Source organism: Ictalurus punctatus, chromosome 16 (genome assembly GCF_001660625.3).
Source record: "Ictalurus punctatus breed USDA103 chromosome 16, Coco_2.0, whole genome shotgun sequence".
NCBI lineage: Eukaryota > Metazoa > Chordata > Actinopteri > Siluriformes > Ictaluridae > Ictalurus > Ictalurus punctatus.
Window position 1 is genome coordinate 1,641,141 of NC_030431.2, and position 25,123 is coordinate 1,666,263.

The window sequence follows — 25,123 nt, forward strand, 5'->3', positions numbered from 1 at the left end:
AGCTTTGCTCAGTTTTATTGATTTATTCAGACTGTTATTAAAGTTTATGAAAGTGTTCAACTGTAGTGAAAGTGATTTGACTCACTATCAGGAACAAGACATTTTCCTCTCATAAACAGAGCTGATGTTTCTTGGTGACGTGTATGGTTTGTTTCCGTTTTTTTTTTTTCTCCTTTAGTTTTCTCTTATTTAGTCACACCAATGTGCATCTGCTAGCTCGGTTTCTATAGTGTGAGAATAAAAACAAACTAACACTGCCACGAGAATGTATAGGTAGCTACCACATCCTCTCACATCTGCGCATGTACCGAGAAGTCGGTTACTCAAACCCAAATAGAAAGCTGCGTGTTTGCCATTTTCGTAACATTCCTATAGAAATTTAATCCACTAATCCAAAATTGCTTCAGATTCAATCATACAAATGTCAGTATACGGCTAATAAATTAATGTAATGCATTATAAGAAAGTCATGGGGTTTCCCCTAGAGGAAATGACGAAGGGAAGTTGCAGAGGAGAAGTCAACGCTCGAGGGCGTTAGCGATATAGCGCGAGGAGCACTGTAAATTACACGTGAACACTTGGATCCTGGACGTGTAGATGTTTTGCAGCCTGAACACCATCATGTGAATGCACAACACTGGCATGCTGAAGTTAAAGTAACACCTGGACACCACATGACACTAACAAACCCGCTAAACTAATCCCATGTGTGCTTCAGCGTCGTCTTCTCACCGTGATTCAGCAATATCAATATTCGTCTATATATCTGTAGTATATTCTGAGCTAAACTAAATCGAACTAAACACTCGTGCATGTACTGGCACAGCAGATGACATAACTTCAGATACATGATCAAGTCATATTTGCAATCTTAGTGACCACAGAGACTTGCTGGTGACGGCACTTCCCCCTCTGCGTCACTTCTCTGGGGACACAATGTTCCTCTGTTCTCTGTCAAGCAGAAATAAGATGTCCCTGATCACAACGTTTGAACTTTATTGGAACTTTTTCCTCAGTTTCTGTTCTCATGATTTTGTTTTTGCTCCCTTACTGTGATATAACTTACCTTTTCTAACTACTTTGCCGCACTGTGTTTGTATTTGAGAAGTTGACAATCCCTTGCCGACATTCGGTACACAGTTCACAGTTTAAATCAACGCAACTTTAAACTCAACTATAATATATATATATTTTTTTTTTACCCCCGATATGTAATAATGTATTTTATCTTGCTTTTTTTTCGCCTCTGTTCTCAATCTACACTATACAGCCAAAGGCTTGTGGACACCAAATGTGGGCCTTCACCAAATTGAAGCATTAAGATCTCCCTTCACTGGAACTAAGAGGCCAAAATATGGCCAAAAAGTACGTGGACACCTTACCATCATACCCATATGTGCTTACTGAACACGCCATTCCGAAGTCGGTCTCTCCCTTTGCTGCTATAACCGCTTCCACTAGATTTTGGAACTTGGATACGGTTCAGACACAAGATCCTTAGTGAGGTCAGGCACTCTTGTAGAGCGAGGAAGTTTGGGGTTCAGTCGGTGTTCCAGTTCATCCCAAAAGGTGTTCAGTGGTTTAAAGTCAGGGCTCTGTGCAGGACACTCGAGTTCTTCCACTCCAATCTGGGCAAACCATGTCTTCATAGAGCTCGCTTTGTCATGCTGGAACAGGCCCAGACCTCTTAATTCCAGTGAAGGGAAATTGTAATTCCACTGTGTACAAAGACATTCTATACCATTGTGCAACTTTGTAGCAAATTTTAGGCCTACATACGGGTGTGATGGTCAGGTCCCCAGATACTTTGTCCATATAGCGTCAGGTTATGGAAGGCTACCTTGCTGACAAATTGAGTTTATTATGTTAGCTATTTTTTGTTTTGTTTTGTTTTAATTATTATTAATGAGTAAGAAATGCAACTTTAAACCTAACAGCGAAATGTTATTTATCATTTTTAATCATGTTTTTTTTTTTAAAGCTAATTTTATATGAACATTGCTAGTTTTTAAAAGAAGTGTACCTATAGGAAGATGACGTCACGCGCGGGCGGGGGAGGGAGGGGGTGGGGTATAAAGCCATCTGCTTCCTTTGTTCTTTATTTACACGCTACTGTTTGTGGAAGTTGTGGCGCTGAGCTGTATCCGTGTGGCAGTTTGAGACTCGGTTTCTTTGTTACTCTTTACTTTATTTGGTGTCCTGTTCACGGTAAGTCTTATTACTGAGTGTTATATATGGTGGAGAACTTCTACACGTCATATTGAACCAACTGTACGTGAAGTTTTGCCGACAGACCGTCGAGCTAACCGGCATTTTGTTTGTTTGTTTGTTTGTTTGTTTGTTTGTTTGTTTGTTTCAGGAGTATGTTTTTGAAGTGTCCGTTTTCTGAGTTGTTTTCTATGGAAGAACAAGGCAACGAGATTATAGTTGAAAGTCATTTCAACCAGAGGGACGCTTTTAGAGAAGCTTGACTTTATCTGGCTTCATTGCCCGGGGCCTCGTGAGTGAAGGTAATACTTCTACTTTTTATATATTTATATATTTATTTGTGTATTTCCCCTCAGCACTGACACAACTCACACCGCACATGTTGCATGTAACCAGTATTCTGTTCTACAGTGCTTTTTGAATCCTTTTCAGGGAAAAATGTCATTCTGGTGTTTTCAGTTCCTATTTTATGGTTTGAACAGTAATCCACTGACAGCACTTTTTTTTTTTTTTGGCTTGATGATAAACAAATTAACAGGCAGAGGCTCAACTGAAGCCGGAAGAGCACTTGGGTAAACTTTAAGGGTGAGGGTGCTGATCAGAAACTTTTTTTTTTTTTTGGGTGGTGTTGTCTTTGTCGCTGCACTTCCCCCCCACCACGGTTTACATTCTCAAGGGACTGAATGTTCCTTTTAGTGTCTTCTGGCAGAGAAGAGACCGGTTATCTGTTTAGAATGTCTCCTGCCCCCACACGTTCTTCAACTGAACAGGCTAACATGTAGGCAGAAACCTGTCTAAATGGTACCAACTCGTTTGTTTTTTTTTTCTTTTCTTTTTCCCTTTTTGTGTATCTTGATCTGTCCTAAAATGTAACTGAATTTTGAAAGTTCTTTGGGGACTGGATGTTCCACTAGTACGTCTGGCAGAGAAGAGACTAATTATCTCATTAGGATTGCCACCACTCGCACACCTTTTAAAAATAAACTTGAAAGGGGGGTTTAACTCTTCTACTGATGATTCATTATAAGCTTGACATTCAAGTAATAAAATAAACCTACCGACGTTGGTACGGTGAACGTGAAAAGATGTGCCCTTATCTCAATGTTTGTTTGTTTGTTTGTTTGTTTGTTTGTTTGTTTGTTTTTTTTTCTCTCCCAGATCTGGGTGGAGTTCACCTATCTTGTTTTCACATCGTTGGTCTTCAAGATCCTTTTCCACCTACAAATTCCAAAAAATAAAATTTTTTTAAAAATGGTTGGCTTTGGACCTGCAGATGTGCCCCCGACGGCCGCTGTGAAGTTTATCGGAGCTGGAACCGCAGCGTGCATTGCTGACCTGGTCACCTTTCCTCTGGACACGGCTAAAGTTAGGCTCCAGGTAAGGGTCTATAAAATGATGCTTTTCCCAGCAGCAAAAATGGAAGGTGTCGTATCGCATAAATGGAGTTTCCTTGAGGAACGCCGGTTAATCTTTCTTCCGTCCAAGCAGCAGGAGCAGCTTTTATGCCTGAATGTCTTTATTGATCTTTTGAAAACTTTGAAAGTCACACACTGACATTAGCCTTCTCCTATCTTTTTTTTTTTTTTCTTTTCTTCTTCTCGACTTCCAATGTTCTTCCTTGCACTGGTCATGTAAGCTGAACCAGGAGTTGATGCTTAAGCCCTAGGACCTGTGCAGATCCTGGATTGACGTCATGGACATCATGTGGCTGGAGACTGTCCCTTCTTCCAAGTGGCCCTTCCTAGTGTCCGTAAAGTGTTTCCATGCACCTTTTGTTCTGTACAGATCCAAGGGGAGACTGTTGGTACAGCGAAAGCGGGTTCTGCCCAGGCGATGAAGTACCGTGGCGTGTTTGGCACCATCGCCACCATGGTGCGTACAGAGGGGCCACGTAGTCTCTACAACGGGCTGGTGGCTGGACTGCAGCGCCAGATGAGCTTCGCTTCTGTTCGCATTGGCCTGTATGACTCGGTTAAGCAGTTTTACACCAAAGGATCTGATCGTAAGTTCGTCAATAAATGAGATTGGGGCCGTTTTTGTTTTGCGAGTTCAAATATGCTGCACTTCTGGTGGTGTTTCCCAGCAATACATTGTACTCTATGTGAAACCTCCCCTTTTTCCCCCAGATGTGGGGATTGGCAGTCGCCTGCTGGCAGGCTGCACCACTGGTGCAATGGCAGTTGCTATGGCTCAGCCCACAGATGTTGTGAAGGTGCGTTTTCAGGCTCAGGTTAGCGCTGGTGCCGCTAACAAACGCTACCATGGCACTATGGATGCTTACCGAACCATCGCCAAGGAGGAGGGGTTTCGTGGACTGTGGAAGGGTAAGTCTTTGGAGATATGACATTTATGGCATGTTGGCAGCTTATCAAGTCTGATACAAAAATGTTATTACCTTCTACATTTCAGGAACTGGACCAAACATTACCCGCAACGCTATTGTGAATTGTACTGAACTGGTGACTTACGACCTCATCAAAGATGCTCTGCTGCGAAATACACCGATGACTGGTATGCCAGTGCCGAGTAATACAAATCTTGAAACTTCATTAATACTGTGCCAGAAAAATAACCATTATCACTTCTCACAGATGACCTTCCATGCCACTTCACATCTGCATTTGGTGCTGGTTTCTGCACCACTGTGATTGCTTCCCCAGTCGATGTTGTGAAAACAAGATATATGAACTCTGCCCCTGGCCAGTACAGCACTGCCCTGAACTGTGCTCTGGCCATGCTGACCAAGGAGGGGCCTATGGCCTTCTATAAGGGGTAGGAGTTGCATTAATGCCTTGTTTTTCAATGGAATTGCATGCCTTTATTAAAAAAAAAAAAGTATTAGTTTTAATTAAATCTTTTGTCTTCATCTACAGATTTATGCCTTCATTCCTAAGGCTGGGCTCATGGAATGTAGTGATGTTTGTCACCTATGAACAGCTGAAACGTGCTATGATGGTGGCTCGCCATAATTGGTCTATTCCTCATTAGGTCACTGGGGGTTCTGTGCTGATGAGATACCCTTTTTCGGTTTAACTCTTATCTACCCCCCCCCCCCGGAAAAAGCGCCACTCATTTCCTAGTTACATTAGTTCAAGCGTATCCCTGGGACTAGAAAGCTGGTCTTGATTCTTTCCCTTGTACTGTTTTTCTCTTAAACCATGCTAATAAAGTTTTTTAAAATATATAGCAGTGTGTTTATTTATCAAAAGCAGAACTGATAACAGGATACTCTTGTGCACATATCTGCAATATAAGCCATGAGAATGGAGAAGTGGATGGCCTATAAAACTTTCCTGAAAGTGAATCACATGGAGAAGGCCTGCTTAATAAGCAGCTTCTTCTCGGTGGAGAGCTTCTGTGGGAACTGCGTATTAAACCGGATGATCAGATCTCCACGCGCAGCTGGGTTGCTGGACAAAGGCATTCCCTCTCCTGTCACCAGCTTGCTGTACTGTGGACTACATGGAACAAGGGTTATTTGAAAACACTTGGAGCTATTCCTGGTGCACTTAAGTTCTTACTGTGAGGTTCCTGATAACTGCTAAATATGCTGAGAGAACCAATTTAGGAGCAAGGTTTTGACATTACACGTATAACTTACCATTTTAAAATACCACACGTATACAAGTATGGCTCAACTGAAAATTAACAAAGGTCTTCCCATTATGCAGCCAAATAACCAGTAGGTAAAATAAGTCATGATGTACCTGAATAAATAATGGATATGTTAAACAACTAATTCATTTTAGATAAACAATAAATTATATTGCTTTCAATTATTCAAGAAAACCATGGCTAAATATTTACACAGCTTGAACGTTTTTTTTTTAATACAGTATAGACCTCAACTTATTGATCTAGTCTGGCATCTAAGGTGATGGAAGGACTGGTAGGAGGAGTGAAATGGCTTGCCTTTTTTCCTCTTTTTTTTCCCCCCAGTGCTAATATTCGACACTAAAAACATCCTATCTAGGCACAAGCTGTGCATGAGAGATAACTGCCATACTCACCATACAATGTCATTGACAGGAATGTTGAGAAGTCTGCCATCTAGTGTCTCCACCTCCACCGAAAACCCAGTCAATGCCTGTGAAGTGCAAAGACCATCACGCCATTCACTCAAACCAGGTAATAATGATTCAGATCCTGCAAAGATCTCGATTAGCCTCACCTTCTCCAGTGATATGTTTTCCGTGTAAATCAAGTCGTTATTTTGACGGGAAAACATTGGGTGGGGCTTTTGACGAACGATGAAAATGATGTCTGCTGGGATGCAGTTTGGCCCCTGAGGAGAAAACGGAATGGTGTCTGTCAGCACTTGCTAAATAGTTCTGGAAGAGAGGCTGGTGAGTGAATTACTGTTTATAGCTGCTATAACAAGTGACAGGTTATTCCTCCACAACTCGTTCTTGTCAAAGTCACACCTGATCACCCTCTTTAGGGAATGTAATCCGTGTCCCTTCCTTCCAGCCTGGTTTCACCGTGATGGTTAAAATCTTGTCTTTGATGCTGGACGTCTGACCGTCTTCATTCATCACCTAAATGAACATTCTGCTATTAACATTAGAAGAAAAGACCACCTCAGTGTGTATCTGGGAGAATTCTCCTCTGAGAAGTAGTAATGCCTAATAACAGTACAATGTCTGTACATCTTACACGTCGGGATATCTTTATCTTTTTGGTGCATCCATGAAAAAGGTCCTCTAAGGCTAGATGCAGGTCACGCTCAATAGGTGGATCCTGCTTTTTCACCTCTCGGCCGCGGAGGCCTCCGAAACCGAGTTCCACGTCTGTGGTGTGAAAATCTGAGAAGACGATAACAACGTCAGTAGACCTCGGACTTAAACCGCACAGACTTGCAACGATAAGATCGAACTGGTCCATGCAAAATTGACTTTTCGTTTTCCCCATGATTGTGGTTGTGTGTACTGAACCAGACTGCGAGATTAAAGCCTCAGGAAACCTTTGCAGGCGTTTCGAGTTAATTCGCTGATTAGATTTCTTCTCAGGTCGACGTTTCTGTATTATAAATTCTTTATTCGAATATTTTAAGATACTGGCGTTTTTGATTTCCGTGAGCTGTAAGCCGTAATCATCGTGATTAAAACAAACGAACAGAAAAAGGCTTCAAATATTTCACCTTATGTGCAATGAATCAAGAATATATGAAAGTTCTACTTTTTGAATTAAATTACGGGGGAAAAGAATGAACTTTTCCACCATATTCTAATTTTCTGAGATGCACCTGTACTTTATAGCCCTTTGATGGCACACAACGTGCCAGAAAACTGTGACAGAAACGGTGCTTCAACTGCTCTAGTGAGCAGAAACTCTAGCTCAGTGGTTTTCAAAGTGGGGGCCACCAGGGGGCGCCCGGGGGGCCTCAACAATTTTGTGTGACAAATAAATAAATGTATGTTTTCTCTTTCTCATTCTCAGACAACCACACACACACACACACAATCAATTCCTAATGTAATGTAAAGATGTAAGAGGTAATTATTAATTTTTAAAAAAGGGGGATATATTCAGAAGTCTGTATTTTTAAAGACATCTTGCAAAAGGGGCCCGCTGTCAATTTTTAATGCCCTTTGGGGGGCCTTGCCCTGGAAAAGTTCGAGAACCCCTGCTCTAGCTTACCAGCGAATGGATTATCTCCACCAAAGAACTGTCGGAACGTTTTCTCAGGATTTCCATGGTAGGTGTATCCCGAAGACCATGCGCCGCTCGCCGCCGACTCTGGAGGTATTCCACCTTTAAGGCCTTCCTCTCCAAACTTATCATACGTGGCCTTTTTCCGAGCTGTAGGGTTACACTACTGATCAACTCTTACAAAAATATAGGTTAACATAACACAACACAACATTTCCATAACATTTTTTTTTTTTTTACACGACCTGCCAAAAACAGGACCCTTACGGAAAAGTCCCACAAACATCATGTAAAATTTACACTGACTTCCTGACCACTTCACGTCACTTCATTTTACACATTTTCACAACTTGTGGACTTTTCACATGTAGTGTATTTTCATGATTTTTACTGCCTATGTAGGATTTACATATATGGATTATCATTGTAACCAGATGACAGGATTCTATTCATTCTCCTATCAGCCTCTATTTACATAAAGAACAACAGTTCATTAGATTGTATCAGTGTTAAATTAAATCATTTAGTTTACATAAGTACATTATAAAACATTTCTACATTATATTGTTCACTTACGGTCACTCAGAACATCATAAGCTTCAGCAAGTTGGTTGAATTTCTCATAAGCACCTGGCTGGTTGTTGTTTTGAGGATGATATTTCAATGCTAGTCGACGATACCTGATATAAAAACAACAATATAGTGTTGAACAACACTATTATGCGCTCATATTTTTAATTATTATTAATTTGCTTCCTTGTTGTCTGGTAGCAGTGAAACAGTCTACAAAACAAGCACAGGGAGCAGTTTTATTTGGAATTATATCGCTTTAGCAACACTATTAGCTTACTCTAGGCCGAATCCCAAAATGGCGCCCCTTAGGATAAATAGTGCACTACGTAGGGCGTGAAAGTCATTCATTTCACTATGAAGTGCACTTATATACAGCCGAATGTTATTGATTTCAACAAAGCAAAAATATTTCTTACGACTGTTTAATGTCCGCGTCAGTTCCATTTCGGTTAATTTCCAATGCAGTGTAATAGTCTTTCCCCATTTCTGATTTAATCAGAAAAGCAAATTTGTACACATTTCTGGAAGTTTCGTATTCACCGAATGTTTTGGCGTTTAGTGGCGGTTGCTAGGTGATGTGGCTAGGCGACGTTGATACGGCGACCTCGCTTAGCTTTCTGGGTAATGTAGTTGATTGGTAAAGACAACGATTAGACGCCATTTTGGAAAGTAAAGTACATGAGGTGGATACAGGGAAGCGCCAATAACAGAGCGAGGAAAGGAAAATAAATGTACGTTTAATTGTCCATTCTTTTCTTTTTTCTTTACTAAAAGGCAATAAAATAAATCAACATAAGCTGAGAAATATTTCCTGGAGTGTGAGATGATAATGAGAATCAAGTTCTTTCGTGGCAGTGCCAAAACAAATGACTAACTGCATCTTCATGTTCAAACTGCAGTCATTAATGCTTTCTTTAGATCGAATGAAAATGTTAATAGTTAAAAGTCACTATGTCAACTTAATTTGTCATTTCGTTGTCTTGCGAAAGTATTCACACCCCTGGAACCCCTGGTAATTATACGACAAATTGTAATGATACTAGGTCATGAAAATGATCATTATTCAAAAGCTTCATAACGGTGAAAATCATTTTGTTAAAAGTTTCATGGAACAATTTAATGTTAAATTAAACTACAGCGTTATTCAACTGATCAGAAAGGTTAGAAATAGGAAAAATAATAATAATAATAATAATAATAATAATAATAATAATAATACAATTCCACCACAGTATAGATCCACTCACACATTTATTAACACACATATTCTAACGCATCACATCTTCAGATCCAAATTTTTTTTAACTCATTTGCGCTAGAAGTCCTTCGAGTTCTGGTCTGGCCTTAAACCGGGCTTTGTATTCTGCCTCAGTGTGCTGAAAAAGAAAGAAAGAAAGAAAGACATTAAGTTTCAGTTGCACTAAACGTTAAAAACACACTAAAGCAGTTAAGACACATGCTTGAGAGACAGATTCAGGGTAAAATCAGTGACTTTACACCTTCTAATATGAACGCAAGGTTCCTTGTGCATAACGTTTCTGTTCATTTGAGCAGAATACTGTACAGTACATAAACAATCGGGGTGGAAAAAAACAAAAACAAAATCAGCCTGTTGTGTTCACCTCCTTTATGCAGAGCTGAACTCCCTCTGGTTGGTTTTTGAGAAGGACCTCCATTAACACAGGAGCCAGCGTCGCCTTCATTCGGCTTATCTGGAAACGACGAAAGCAAGAACTTCATTTGACATGCACACGTTCTTGCAGATGATATTTATGCAGTCGGTGAAGTATCACTAAGAAGCTTTTATGCTGAGCTGAGAACGCCACGTTTGTATCACTAGAGATGAGATGTGAAAGATCTAGATATCTAGATTTCTACCAAAAGCCCTGTTGAATGATCAAATCTGATTGGTCATTAAGTGTTGGGGAATTTGGAAATAGTGCTGGCGTTGGAAAATAATCAACTTTGGTGTGAAAACAGTAACTCCGCTTGGCTTCGAACTGGACCACACCGCCATATCGTTGATTATTTTCCTAGAACAGCATGTAAGATAGCTAAACATAGCTGTATCAGACACTTTTATGCTGTTTTGACAGTTAACAAACACATTGGCACTCCAACTCCGACCAACACAAAGCGGTTACTGAAGATGAATGAACATTGACCGTGAAAGCTTTCCATAACCATGCTGTTTACTTTACACACAGGCTAAAAACTGCCACGATCTCAGCTTATTCTAGTCTTTTCTCCCTAATCACGTTTACATCATGTTCAGGAGTTTCACATGACTGTAGTTCATAGAAAAAAAAAAAAAACAGACTTGCTTGCATTTTCTTTTGCTGACTGGAATTCAAACGCACGTCAAGGCAAGAGTTTTGACGTTTACCTGAACGACCCGCTCATGAGTTTTGAGTATGACATCGACGTACATCTTGGTGCCCTGCTCAGGCATGACCATGACTTCTGTGCTCTTTGTAGGCAGGGCGTAGCTTGAAAAAAAAAAAAAAAAAAAAAAAAAAACCACACACATGCAAAGTAGTTATCTCTAGGCAAGGACTTTTTTTTCTGTTAATGTCCTGAAGATTAAGGCTGAATGTTTGAAAAACTGAAACAGTGAAAAAAAGTTTGTTTGGAACTGAAATCTTACCTGTCAGTCACTTTGATCTCAAGCCGGTTGCAGAGTTTATGGATGTACTGAGCGTAATGTTCCACCAGGGTCATGTCATACCCAGAGATGGTCATGTTCAGCACGCCGTACTCAGTGTCTGTCGCTGCCTTGATCTCCTTCATCTGCGCTTTTTCCTTCTTCTTCTTTTGCTATAGAAACAAATGAAAGCGTCACTACTGCACAACATATTCAAACTACACAAAAACAGCATTGTGTAATATTTAGGCTATCAAACCACACTTATCTTCATGGTGTCATTTCAATAACTGACCCTGCAATGAAAACTTATATATATATATATATATATATGCTCATGCATTAGACACTGGGATCACTTAGACTCACCATCTCCTTCGGAAGCAGATACTTATATCGACCAATCCCATGTGTAGGCATGGATCTATACTGTCTGTCAGGCATAAAGGCACCTGCGAAGAAATAACAGACGTCCTCAACGTGTCAGTGTGATTATCACAACCAATTCAGGAAAAAGTTGTTGTTTTGTCCCGCATGGATGTAGCCGGATTACCTATAGACACTGGTTGCTTTAATACAGGCGAGCTGGAATGAGGGGGAAAAAAAAGACAACGTTCTTCAAAATAAACTCGACCAATCAGTAGTCGTTTAATTAAACTAATGAAAGATAGAAGACCAACCGGATGAGTGATACCGCCTGGACCAAGGCCCGGGTGTTCTGCATGAGCAAAACCTGCATGAGGAAATATTTTTAATGATGCTGGATGTGTTTAACATAAGAGTTCAGTGTTTTGCTGGGACATGCTTTCATGTATACTAAATGTGTACTTGAACATTAATTAATATTATTCAGTAATGCAATAATTAATGAATAATTATATTACTCAACCATATATTAATATCCACATACTACTACTACTACTACTACTACTACTACTACTACTACTACCACCACCACCACCACCACTACTACTACTACCACTACTACTACTAATAATAATAATGAAAGCTTTTCTATACACAGCTTTATTGTTATCATCCACCCATATAATTTATATATTACCATATATATAATATAAAGGTCGTATTTCCGACTTATCAAGCAGCCACATGAGCACAGAGATGACCTTTAGGATTCACAAAAATAACAATTAGTGCGTTATTACAAGAGAAACACTCTACCTTTCCGGTTAAAGCATTCATCCCTTCAGTTATCAGGATTAAATTCCGGTTTAATTGTAAATAAAATCAATTAATCCGTAAATGTAAGACTTTAATTTAAATCTGCAGACGGCATTTCCGCTCTCTGTTTCTTACTCGTGTTTTATGAGGTGTTTGCTGCAGAAGCGCGGGCGCCCTTCCGCGCCCTCCAGCGGTGTGGAGAATAAATTACAAGCTAAAGTTTCATTGTAAATTTGCATTAAAAGAAAGGAAGTAAAATACGTGGATTAAACCCGAGTAAACATTCTATCGTTCATTAAGTAATATTTTTCCAGAAGAAACCTTTTTTTTTAGTATCAAATATTTTTTTATATGCATACAGACACACTTTGTCATTTTCCTCACCTTATGTGTACTAGCATTGTAGAGATTTTCCCTTAAATATAATACCTGATATAATAAAGACTGTAATATAGATTAAATAAGATTTATATTTATATCATTTATATTTGCACAGAAATATTTTTTGTTGTTGACATTATCTTGTATTATTATAGTTATTGTTGTTGTTGTTATTTAGTATAAACTAATATGATGAAGCAAATTACGCTTTTTATGATTATAAGACGTGTATTTATAGGAAGTTACTCAGTTCGCTTTGTTATTTTAGTTAGTTTTGTTGTTAAAATGTATTTATTTATTTAGTTATTATAAATTCTGCTTGATTCATTCATAATTCAGCTCTATTACGGCAGAAAGAATAAAAAATTAATGTTATACAGAAATAACTGAGGAATTTATACATGTTTAAACCTGTAAACACGTTGTAAGTCTTATTTGTTTGTTTGTTTGTTTTGCATAATTAATTTTACTTTATTTGCTTAGTTTATTAAGTACAAATTTATTTGTACTTAATTTATTTAAAACAAATATTTACAGTATTATCATCTTATAATGTATGTACACTGTGTATAATCGGAAGTGACTCGTGTGGGTCATTATTATTATTATTATTATTATTATTATTATTATTATTATCATCATTACTGTTGTTGTTGTTAGGCACTCCCTGGGCTTTAACCTGATGTCGCTGGCGTTTAAACAGCGATGACGTCAATGGAGCGTGACGTGGCGCTTCACAGTGACAACCAAACCCACTTCACCCTTCATCCCGCCTCCACGCTCAACACTCTACAACATTTACTTCAATTTAGCCGAATTACTCTGCTCTCATTTTGTTTGTTTACTTCTTTATGTAAAAAAAACACGACTTATTAATTAGGTGTTTTTTTTGTTGTTGTTTTTTTTAAAGAAGTAGCGAGTTATGTGTATGCATAATATCACAGTAAACAGATATGTTTCTGAAAGCGCCTGTGAGCGAGCTGTCAATCAGGACTAAAACTATCAAGTTCGGTTGAGGCGTTTCCGTTAACTCCTCCTTTAATGCCCAGTCTGAGCGATGGAGTCGGTATCAGGCATCTCGAAGTGATCTCAAACTTCACTCCGACTTCAACAGAATTTAGGAATATTTATATATATACACATATTTATATTCTTAACATTAAGAACAATTTGAATCAACGGCAGCTAGCTAGCAAACCGGAAATCAAACGAGGATTAAAAACTAGCACCCTTATCGCAGTGTGTAATATCTTCCACCGAGCCGTCATGTCTACTGCAGGAGACTTTGGGAACCCGTTAAGAAAATTCAAACTGGTGTTTCTTGGGGAGCAAAGTGGTGAGTATTTATTTTAAAAAAATATATATATATGAATATCTCCGGTGTCTCGCCATAACATTAGCAAACTATTAAACTTCAATGTATTTATTTACGCCAGCCGCAGCTTTCCACTCCTATTCCTTCAAATCCCGCCTTCTGCACTCTGATTGGCTGTTTATCCCTAGTCGCAAGCAATCTTCTTGTAAATCAGAATTATTAGCCAATCTCAGCGCAGGAATTCATGCGTACTAGCCAATCCCATCGTAGTAGGCCGGATTCGTCAAACTACACATAGGAAATATGTTCATTTAGCCTTCTGGCAGGTTTTTAATTTTACCCGACAATTATTCATCGGTTTAATTACCGCGTTTTAGTTACTATTCGTTTATATATCTTAAAATCGTATCCATAAAGTGTTGCTAAATGTCCTGCTGTCGAAATTGAACACCATTAGGTACGAATGTTATCATGTTTTGGTTTGTTTTTAAAGGTAGCAGTGTAAATGCTGCGTTCAAGTGCCACCTTATTTCAAAAGGGAATGATTCGCAATATTATAGATTTGCGAAGACAATACATTTGAGTAATTATGGCACTTTTTATCCAAAATCACTCACCTCTACAACATCAGACGTACAGGTTAAGGCAGGTTAGTCTCCATTAGATTGCGTCAGAATTCACAGAGAAGCCTAGGAGATATATATATACACATACATACATACATACACGCATACATACATATATATACATCGACCTGGTTAAGGGATGTACAGATTTAATTGATTTGAGGCGAGGCGAGATTAGAATCCGACTGGATCTGAGATATATTTTCAGATTCACTGTCATATTTCATACTCGGATCTTTCACGTGATCATGGGACACACCTCCATTTAAAGCCTACAGACATGTCGGTGTACTTTATATAATTCAGACCTGTGATATCAGTGTCATGTTAAATAAAGCATTGTAGGTGTAGACTTTCTTTCCAAATCTGATTCTCACATGGATGCTCAGTCTTTTGGCAGCCGGTGAACATGTCACGCATTACTTTATTTAATATCCAGACTTTTAAATATATTTTTTGCATTCTAGCTGCAGCACGATCCGAATGCACAGCCTAGACAAAACGGTGGCTCTTCGACAGTCTCGGGATTTAAACCTGCAACCTTTTTGGCGACTGGTGCGGAAGCCGAACCACAGCGCGATCTAAATATATGCAAAGTGTGTGAGCACGGGCACGGTTAAAGCACCAACACTCTGCTGTGTCCATGAGAACGGTCCCGGTTTGAATCGCCGTTCTGATCTGTAGCACGTATTGCTAGACGTTTAAGTCTGGATCAGTTTTATCTGATATAGACCTCGGATTCTAGTTAATCTCCCTAACCCTTAATCCGGAAGATTATTGATGATTTTTGTGAGTTACAGTGAACAATATTATCCATTCCGTTCAAAGGAATAAGTGGAAATGTTACGTTCAAGTGCCACGCTATTTCAGTATAGAACTGAGTTAACCCTAACTCACAGGATGTACTAATACTAAAAATCAGTGAGATGAGTCAACGTTAAACACCTTTAGGTCTCGGTCATATCCCGGCTGTTTACATAATCCGTAGTGTTGCTTAGTGGAAATGTGCATCTCTAAGTATTCTCTTGTTTTCCCCAGTCTCGTTGCGGTAGATATTTGTTTTGCGGTCTATTAACGAGTATTGATCCACCAAGCAGCGGAGACAGACCGTGGCATGCACAGGTGGCAAGAGGAGCGATTTAATACCATCTCGCTTGTGTAGACTAACACACAAGGTTCCATTGATCGATGAGCATAAAGGGCTCTGTAATGCACTAGGGGGTTTTCTTCTTCTTCTTCTTCTTCTTCTTCTTCTTCCTTCATACAGATTTAGTTCCGACTGCAAGCTTGTCTGATATCTTTTGCTGATTCTGTCGCATTGGTTACACGCAGAATCCTTTTGCTTTATTGCTTCTCTCGGTTCCACGCTGTCCTCGTCTCACTCCAGCTCCCGTCCAGCAGCTGCTACAGCTTCGTCCGCAGGAATCCCAGGAATGACCCCGGCGTATAATTAGCACAGGCGCGGGGTCATATTGTTGGCCCCCTTCCCCAGATTGTTGCGATTCATGCTCTTGAACAAGTGAACCGGCGAAATTCTTCAGTCAGAAATGAAATCCACAGTCCCTAAATGTACTTACAGTTCCTGCCCTCCTCGAGACCTACTGTATACGTTCTGCATCTCTCTGACGATCCGCGGGTCAGGCAGCAGATACCAGCCGTAATTAAACCCTTCTCGAATCCACTTCGCTTGTTTGTAGTTTTATTTAAGCTTTATAGATTTGCCAAGATGTCTAGTGTCCTGTTTTACCTCATTAAACTCCCTCAGTGGATCAAGACTTATGATTTTCATCATGGTTACCGAATACTCTGTGGCAGCTACTGAATAATACGCTTTATGATTAATAACAAAATAATAATCTGGGAGTAGGGGTATAATGAAAAACCACTCGATTCACGATGCTGCCTTCGTGATTTCGACAAATTCTGACTGACAAGACTCCTAAACAGTGCAAAACAACGTGCGTTTTTGTCTTTATAAACGTATCTCGAAAATAAAGAAGCGAAGGTATACGTTCTCGACAATATTTTGATCGGATAAACAAAAGTGTCTGACTTGGGGACTATGAAAACGACGGACTGATGCGTAATACGCTCTGTAGCAGAATTCGAGCTCCAAAGTCGGCCAAGACGCCCGGTTCCCGTGCCCTTTGGTGGTGTTTGAAAGCTGCCGAAGAGCTCTTTTTAACCGTTAGAATGTTGCCATGTAAACGTTTAAAATAACGTCTAATGCATGTTGGTCTCTGCAAACTGGAGTAATCGGGCTTCTCAAGTGCAGATCTCTCAGGCGCTCCGTGTATACAGTTACACCCCTAGCCGAGACACGTTCGACGTGTTAAACTTTACCCGGTGACATTAAATCTAGATTGCATGCTGCGTCTTGTTATTATGGCGTTCCAGCTGTAATCGTAGTGCGGTGATTGTGAATTCCTAGCCTGTAATAACTCTTTAACCTGCTTATCAGGTTTTTGTTTATTGTTGTCTGGGGTTTTTTTTTTTCTTCTTTCCTCCATTTTCTGTTACATGGGATTATTTGTCTCTTTTACTTTGTTTAGGTTTATCTGTATTTAGACCAGTTCGGTCCGATTTGGAAGAAAATCAAAAGACCGCTTGTTAAAAGTGCCATATTTTTCACCTCCTTCTTCTGTTATAGTCGGGAAGACTTCACTCATCACCAGATTCATGTACGACAGCTTCGATAACACCTACCAGGTGAGCCAGTACGAACACATCATCATACCATTACGTCATACATTTTCACTTTGAGCGTTTCTGCGAGTCCCTTTTCCTTGACTGTGGTTGTCGTTCCAGGCCACGATAGGAATCGATTTCCTGTCAAAAACGATGTACCTCGAGGACCGAACAGTGAGTGTTACGTTTCTTCGCTTTCCTGCACATGAATTTTGAAAATCGCTCACAGATCGCGTACTGTACATTTCGTTTCAAATGTTAAACTTGTTTATGATAGACTCTAATATGATGTGTGTGTATGTGGGGGGGGGGGGGGGGGGGGGGGGGGGGAGTTTGGGGGTGCTGTACTTTTTGCATTGATTTTGCAGCATATTTGTAGTGAAATGGAACAAGGATTCTCAGGTTCTCATTTAAAAGATTGGAAATATCTTAAAATCCCGGAATCATCAGATAAGTTCTCAGATTATTCATTTTGCATTTAAAGCTAAGATATTAGTGTCCTGGCCCCCCCCCCCCTGACGTGACAGGCGACGTCAGGTCTACAGTACGGCCGTTGATTCCGTTGTGCAGCATTAATAGTCGATTAATTCACCAGCAAAACCTCGGAAACGTCTCTGAAGCCCCTCTACGGCTGAGACGGCATCTCCCGCGACTCTTCTGTCCGAACCTCCTACACTCTTCTCTCTCGTCCTGGCCAGATCACTTCATCGTCCCATAATTCTCCTCCTGATCATATTCTGTTTCGTTCCATATCATTTAACCGAGAACTTTTTTTATTTATTAATTTATTAATTTATTTATTTTCCCACGTGTAGAACTCCTGGAAAATCCCATTTGTCAAATCCCATCAGTTTGTTTAACTCCATCATATCGTTTCGTGTTATTTGTTTGCTTTTTTTTTTTTTTTTTTATTCTTCACCCTATATTTTTTCCTTTCCCTCTTTCTTTTTTTTTTTTTTTTTTACCCCACCCTCATATGATTTGTCCCGTCCATCACACACAGATCAGGTTGCAGCTGTGGGACACGGCGGGCCAGGAGCGATTCCGTAGCCTCATTCCCAGCTACATCCGTGACTCGGCCGCTGCCGTTGTAGTGTACGACATCACAAGTAGGTACTTCGGAAAACTGACGCCCCCCTCTCTCTCCCTCCCCTCCTCCACCTCGCGCCTCCCTCCGTCCGTTCGCTTCCGTCCTCTCTTACTACTTCCTCTTCCCCCTCTTCTCTCTCCTCTTTGTCTTCTCGGGGACTTTGGTGGGCTCGGGTAGGTGCGCCTGCAGCTTTGGGACACGGCCGGGCAGGAGCGTTTCCGGAGTCTCATCCCCAGCTACATCCGCGACTCCACTGTCGCCGTGGTAGTCTATGACATCACAAGTGAGTGACGGCGGCGCGGGAAAACCTACAAGATGGCTGCTGTTTGAAATCTTTTTGCGGGCCGTCTTTACAGAGGTGGACAAATCAGTAGCCTTTGTGTAGAGTAGGTTTTTTTTTTTTTTGGTTTTTTTTTTTAGTAGTAGTTTTATTCGTAGTTGCGTAGCGGACAAATAGATCCAGCAATCAGGGAACGACGATAAACCCTAAAAACAAACGTCGTCATGTAGTATAAACTCAAAGGTCATGTGACGCACCTCACACATACTTTCAAATCCTACCGCCTGTTAAAAATAAATACGCTAGCGAGACACTAGCAAATGGTTTCCTTTGTGATTCAAAGACGGCTTATTGCCGAAATGTTGGCCAACGACGTCACGGTCGTAAAACGTGACGTCGCACTTGATCAGGACTACAGTTATGTCCCAAATGGCGTACTATACACTATGCCCTATGTACTCTACGGTCTAGTGTAGGAATTTTAGAAGGGTAATGGGTAATCTCAAACGGAACACGGTTCCATTTGACGGTTTTTTACTAACCAGAAGCATAAGCCGTTTCCCACTGGATAGCAAATGACGTCAAACGCACGTAACGCAAGACGAGAGATGGTCAGTAAGAACGCCCGGTAGACGACCTACGTGACCGTACCTCGATACGCCGAATAAATCACGCAGCGTGGGCTAACTTCCAAGAATTCAACTCGCCTTTATCTCGTCCACCGGAATGTCGTCGGCCATCTTGAAAAAAAATGTTCTCATCCCGCGTCAGCGCCCGCTAGCCCCTCCCCTTTCCCACTACGTAAGCAAGGCTGCGACCGTTGAGTGCGTGAAGCGTCCGACATTCCGCATGTCATCCTTTCGGTCGAATAAGTCCATCATCCGCGTACTTCAGTGCACTTCTTCTTGTTGGAATTTTCAGCGTGAACACACCACTCGTACTATTTATACTACAAAAACGGGGGAGAATAGTGCATAAGTATACAGTTTAGGACACGCCCACTGGGAATTCATAAAAAACCGCTCATTTCTTTCATTTCTATTAACGCACTTAATCTCCAAAGTATCTCGTCATACATTAGTACTTTACGTTAGGTGCCACTTTTAAAGCCTGGACAATTGGGTTTCCGAACAGCGCACCGGATCTTCCGCTCGCTCAGTGGGATCAATGACGGCTTTAGGATTTGTCCACCTCTGCTTGTACCGTTTACCTTTTTTTTAATTTTTTTTACTTTTTCTGTGGTCTATCACCATTTGGTTTTTGTCACCCATTGATTCCCCCCCCCCACCCCCGCCCCGCCTTATTGTTTTTTTTTCCCTTATTGGTTAGTAGTTGTGTTCTAAATTTAGGAAGGACTTTTATTATACACATAATGTGGGTTAATCCTGTAAATCTGTAATCACTGAAACTCCTTCTGAGTCATATTTTTTTTTTTTTAACCACTCTGCACCGTTCACCCAGACACATGACTCACACAAGAGCCTGTCCTTTTCCTTTTTCCTTTCCTTCTGTCTGTCCCTGTTTTGTTCTTGATCGCTGTCTTCATCCGTGTCTCTTTTTGTGCAGTTCTCAACACGTTATTATTTAATGGTTGTGGTTTTTTTTTTTTTTTTTTTTTTTTACATTTCTTTAAGATTATTGCCTTCTAGTAGCCAGGTATTTAGTATCTTCAGCATCTGATTTTACATTTAAAGACTGAAAGATAATTATACAAGTATATAAATGAACGCGTTCAGAACAGTAGCTATTCGCAATGCGGTCTTCGGCCATGTGTCCGCTAAACGTAAGATATTTGTTGGTTTAAATCCATATTTTACATGGTTGCACCACCTGACGATGAGCGGTTGCGCCGCGTGACGTCAGTCATTTTATTTTTGTTATGAAATACGTGTTATAGACCTTTTTTTTTTATTTCTGTCCCGCCAGACGTCAACTCCTTCCAGCAGACCACCAAATGGATCGACGATGTCAGGACAGAGAGAGGAAGCGACGTCATTATCATGCTGGTCGGGAACAAGACCGATCTCGCAGACAAAAGGTGTGTGCTATTAGGAGAGTGAGTCAGGCAGGAAGCGTTGTGCCATTTCTTGCTACATGTCTTAAGTGTTCCGCTGTCTGGAAGGTGTTATGTAATGACTTGGTGGTAAACTCCGAGTAAAAATGTAGAAATAAAGAAATAAATAGCTTTTTTAAAAAGGGGGAGGGGTTTATGACCTTTTTGTTGTTGTTGTTGTTGTTGTTTACTGCAGGCAAGTATCTATCGAAGAGGGTGAGAGGAAAGCCAAAGAGCTGAACGTGATGTTTATTGAGACCAGCGCCAAAGCCGGCTACAACGTGAAGCAGGTGAGCCGAAGCCGAGATCCTCAGCCCGAGAAAGGTCAAAGGTCCGACCCGAGACGTGGACGTGAGCTTTAGCAGAGCTGAACGGGTTGCCAGATTAGTTAAGTCCGGGGTTCAGTTAAAACGAGTACAGATAAATCCGTGATGTGAACGTGGGTCGGATAACGACCGAAGAGAGCGAAGTGAGGGCTAAAAATAACGTTCTGTTCATTGACCTAAGCACAAATACAGGACGAACATGGAACGATGCGCAGTCGAGTGTGTATACGTGCGTACACGTGATCCATCTCCGCCTTATTCCACCCATTATATTTCACCTGAAATCATCCGATTTCTCTCACGCGGATGTTTAACCGCTTGAGTTTGAACGAGGAATGAGGGCGGGTGTCGGGTCCTGCCGAGCTCCAGACGTCCTGACCGTCTAGGATTTCTACTCCGTGATTCATCCTGAGCCCGCACCTCTTTCAGTCCGAAAACGTCCGTAAATCTTTAAGCCCGTCATGGATTTCGACGAGTCTCTGTACGCGTCGTGAAGGTTATTATAGATCACCGGCATCACAGTCTCTTCAATACAATACACACCAGTAAAGTTTAAAAAAAAAACAAAACAAACAGGAAGAGCGCATTGTTTTTTTGTCGTCCTGACATTTTGTCAAATCGCCGTTTAGTTTGTGAAAGAAAGCTCGGTATTCAGCACCTCTTCTGAGCGGCTATTGTCTCCACGGATCTGTGAAAAGATGTCGAGTCAAGGCTGTGCATTGTCGGAGCGAGGGCGGGGTGGGGTGGGGTGGGGGGAAGAAGAAACATAAATCGGCTAAATCCGATTCTCATCCTGAGCGCTCAGTCACGATCTGCTGATTCATCCTGTTCAGGCTCGGAGGGAGCAACACCAAGAACAATGCCTTGTAGCCGTGAATCGTTCATTCGTCGTGGGCGAGAGCGGCAAAGTCATGCCGAGGATTCGATTTCAAGTAATCAGGTTTCTCTTCGCGCGGCGCTTGTGAAATGTATTTACGCGCTTTTATAATTTGCGTGGGCTTCACACAGAGCTTCCTCTGACCTTACGTTTGATCGACAGCGTGATTGTTCTGATCCGTGCACGTTAACAATAGCGCCTTGTTTGTTGTTCCCTGCAGCTTTTCCGGCGTGTGGCTGCCGCCCTGCCTGGCATGGAGAGCACACAGGACAAGAGCAGAGAAGACAGTATCCTTTACCCTGCAGTGTCTCTCATATATATATATATATATATATATATATATATATATATATACGAACATCGATATACGACTGAATTGAATTGATTGGACTTTGCCCAGCAGCTTGTCTGTGCTGCAAGATTTAAATATTGCAACACACTCTCTGTTGGCAGAGGTGAGATAATGAAATTTGATGAAGGAGGAAATGTGTGAAGGAATTTTGAGAGTGGACATGAACATATACAGTGGTGCCTACAGTGGTAGAATGTTCTATATGTTCCCGGCATAAATATGACCTAAAACATCATCAAGAAGTCCTAAAAGAAGACGAAGAGAACCCGGTTGAACAAACGAGACGAAAAGATTATACTTGGGCATTTATTTATTGAGGAAAACGATCCAGTATTACATACGTGTGAGTGGTGAAAGTGTGTGACGCTCTGGGATTAGCAGTTCGTTTGGAGGCGAAATCAGAGTCGGGTGATTTCGATCAGTATGATGACGATCAGGTGTGTGTTTTATTTAAAGAACAGGGATCACAACACGCGTTAGTGGAAGTGTATCATGGCATCATGGCACGAACAAAGGAGATTTCTGAGGACCTCCGAAAAGGAGTTGTTGATGCTGGAAAAGGTCACAAAACCATCTCTAAAGAGTTTGGACTCCACCATGGCAGGACTGCAAAGGACGAAAAAAACCCCCACTGGTCTCCACAAAGAACATTGCTGCTCCTCTGCAGTTTGCTAAAGTTCATGACAAACCAGAAGGCGATTGGAAAAATGTTTTGTTTAGGGACGAGAACAAAAACAGAACATTTCGGTTTAAATGAGAATGGTTATGTTTGGAGAAAGGAAAAAGGAAGACACTGCATTCCAGCGTTAGAACCTTCTCCCATCTGTGAAACATGGTGGTGGTAGTATCATGGCTTGGGGCTGTTTTGCTGCATCTGGGCCAGGACGGCTTGCCATCACTGAATTCTGAATGATACCGGTCAGGACATCTGTCCGTGATCTGAATCTGAAGAGAAAGTGGGCCATGCAGCAAGACGACAACGCTAAGCCACTCACAGATGTGTAATATCGGATCATTTTCCTCAATAAATAATATATTTGTGCTTAATCATCTACTTTTAGGACTTGTGTGAAAGTCTGATGATGTTTTAGGGACAATGCAGAAATACAGAAGATTGTAAAGGGTTTTCCACCACTCGAAGTCTAAATGAGAGCGCAGAGGATTGTAGATACAAGCTCCTTAAACCTCATATTTCTTTCCACTCGTTACCTGCTTAACCGCTCGTTCTCAGTGATCGACGTGACGCTGCAGAATCCTCCGGAACAGCCTGTGAGCGAAAGCGGATGCTCCTGCTAAGACTTGTTCTCCATCATCGCGCCCCTCACTCTCACACACACTTATACCCGTTATCTCTCTTCACCCCCTGCCTCTATCGTGTGGTGTCGCCTGCCTCCATCCTGGAACCTGAAGAACACTACTCCGTCCGTCCGTCCGTCGTTCCCGGCGCTCTGCTTTCCCCAGACTCGGTCATGACCTTAAGCTTCCCAACCACAACGTGGACGTGAAACGCATCCCATGTTATCACTTTTCCGTTAAATGCTTCCACCCTTTTTTTTTTCTTTTTCTTTTTTCTTTTTATTAATTATTATATTTATATAATATTGCTTCTGATGCTCTATGGAGGCTCGCATCTCGAGCGCATTTAAACAGTCTAGGTAACGTGTCGAACGTGTGAGCACTGAACAACCGCGTTTCCTTCGAAACGATTCCGATAAAGTACGTAGATGAAAACTTCCCCGCCGTTATCGTCTGAGGTCAATCGAAGGGCTGTGTTCAGTCTGCAGGCTAGCACCAGTGCTCAGTCTACTATAATCTACACCACGAGCCCTTGCGATGAAGCACAGCGCAGATAAAAAACGTTTACGAATTGTCGGCAGTTACCCAAGTGTATATACTGAAAGTAGATCGACGTGTGTACGGATCGTGAGCAAAGTCTACAGATTACAGAAGCTCTTGAAAACCTAGAACAGTTCTCAGCTTCTACGTCAAACCGTAACTGTTGTTTGTTTGTTTGTTTTTTGTAACCTTGGCTGACATTTTTATCTTTGTTTTTTTTTTCTCTTCTCCCCCCCGACTTGAATTCGGTAGCACAGTAGAGATATCAGTACAGTAGCTACGAATTTTTTTTTATTTTTATTTTTTTTGTATATTAAGGAAAGTATCATAGAGGATATCGGATATATGAATATGCAGGCATGCCTTTAAAGAGTGTATTTTATAGTGCTTCCACTGGCTTTTCGTTAGTAGTGTTGTTGTTGTCATTTTTTTGTTTGCTTGATTTATTGTAATAATGACACTTTTAGGTTTTTCCCCCGTTTTTTTATTTATTTCTACTCATCATTTTTGCTGTTTAATTTTTGGTATGATAAAGCACACGCCCCTCTCGTGGACGGCTGATTTTAAGCAGCTCATGATACAGTGCAATTTGTTTGAGGTTTTCTCTCTTATTATAATTTTTTTTTTTTTTCCTTGTTGGAAAATTCACATTTGTCTATTTTTCTTTCTTTAACGGTTTTAACTGTCTCCGCTGTGTGTGCTGCTGTGTACAAAAGCTCGTAATTTGCACTGCTAAACTACATGAGTCTCTTATTGACGTCCCTAATAAAGACCTTTATTTAGTAACAGTGACTTTTTTTTTTTTTTTTTTTTTTTTTTTTTTCTTTCTCAATAATGCGTGTCATGAATTTCCAAACTGCAAAGCTGTACATCATTTCATGAAATATTGGAATAGTCTCTGTATCTCCATCATCTCTCTGAATTACTCACCAGTCCTACTACATCTCCTAGCATTAAATAGTCTCTTACACAGAGCACATTTAGACTATGATTCATTCGTACTTCGCCCACGAGCTTCTCTCACTTGCAACAGTCAAAGA

General features: G+C 40.9%; 4 protein-coding genes across 5 annotated transcripts; 2 read left to right on the forward strand and 2 right to left on the reverse strand.

Annotated features, from left to right (window-relative positions):
• Positions 1 to 2,114: 2,114 nt before the first annotated feature.
• Positions 2,115 to 5,392, forward strand: LOC108277060 (mitochondrial uncoupling protein 2). Its single transcript, XM_017489367.3, has 8 exons — positions 2,115 to 2,208; positions 2,360 to 2,510; positions 3,367 to 3,585; positions 3,994 to 4,210; positions 4,335 to 4,532; positions 4,618 to 4,719; positions 4,800 to 4,980; positions 5,082 to 5,392. The coding sequence occupies exons 3-8, from the start codon at positions 3,460 to 3,462 to the stop codon at positions 5,194 to 5,196; spliced, it is 939 nt and encodes a 312-aa protein (XP_017344856.1). The 5' UTR covers positions 2,115 to 2,208; positions 2,360 to 2,510; positions 3,367 to 3,459; the 3' UTR covers positions 5,197 to 5,392.
• dnajb13 (DnaJ heat shock protein family (Hsp40) member B13) lies at positions 5,389 to 8,968 on the reverse strand. The gene is given in 8 exon segments (NM_001200942.1): positions 5,389 to 5,666; positions 6,219 to 6,295; positions 6,380 to 6,493; positions 6,633 to 6,746; positions 6,865 to 7,013; positions 7,849 to 8,010; positions 8,437 to 8,540; positions 8,850 to 8,968. Coding segments are annotated over 8 exon segments (942 nt in total). The 5' UTR covers positions 8,918 to 8,968; the 3' UTR covers positions 5,389 to 5,512.
• A 699-nt stretch (positions 8,969 to 9,667) lies between these two features.
• Positions 9,668 to 12,416, reverse strand: mrpl48 (mitochondrial ribosomal protein L48). The gene is made up of 8 exons (XM_017489372.3): positions 12,260 to 12,416; positions 11,758 to 11,810; positions 11,631 to 11,662; positions 11,447 to 11,529; positions 11,081 to 11,250; positions 10,820 to 10,922; positions 10,056 to 10,145; positions 9,668 to 9,809 (listed from the first exon to the last, which is right to left on the reverse strand). Exons 1-8 carry the CDS (start codon positions 12,278 to 12,280, stop codon positions 9,735 to 9,737), a joined length of 627 nt encoding a protein of 208 aa, XP_017344861.1. The 5' UTR covers positions 12,281 to 12,416; the 3' UTR covers positions 9,668 to 9,734.
• Positions 12,417 to 13,658: 1,242 nt separating this feature from the next.
• rab6a (RAB6A, member RAS oncogene family) lies at positions 13,659 to 24,869 on the forward strand. 2 transcript variants are annotated; one of them, XM_017489370.2, is made up of 8 exons: positions 13,659 to 13,976; positions 17,232 to 17,290; positions 17,390 to 17,443; positions 18,537 to 18,642; positions 20,566 to 20,677; positions 20,889 to 20,982; positions 22,116 to 22,182; positions 23,479 to 24,869. In XM_017489370.2, exons 1-8 carry the CDS (start codon positions 13,682 to 13,684, stop codon positions 23,541 to 23,543), a joined length of 852 nt encoding a protein of 283 aa, XP_017344859.1. In that variant the 5' UTR covers positions 13,659 to 13,681; the 3' UTR covers positions 23,544 to 24,869. The 2 variants fall into 2 exon arrangements, with proteins under 2 accessions (XP_017344859.1, XP_017344857.1); XM_017489368.2 differs by lacking the exon at positions 18,537 to 18,642 and adding an exon at positions 18,273 to 18,378 and having other exon boundaries at positions 13,664 to 13,976.
• Positions 24,870 to 25,123: the final 254 nt, after the last annotated feature.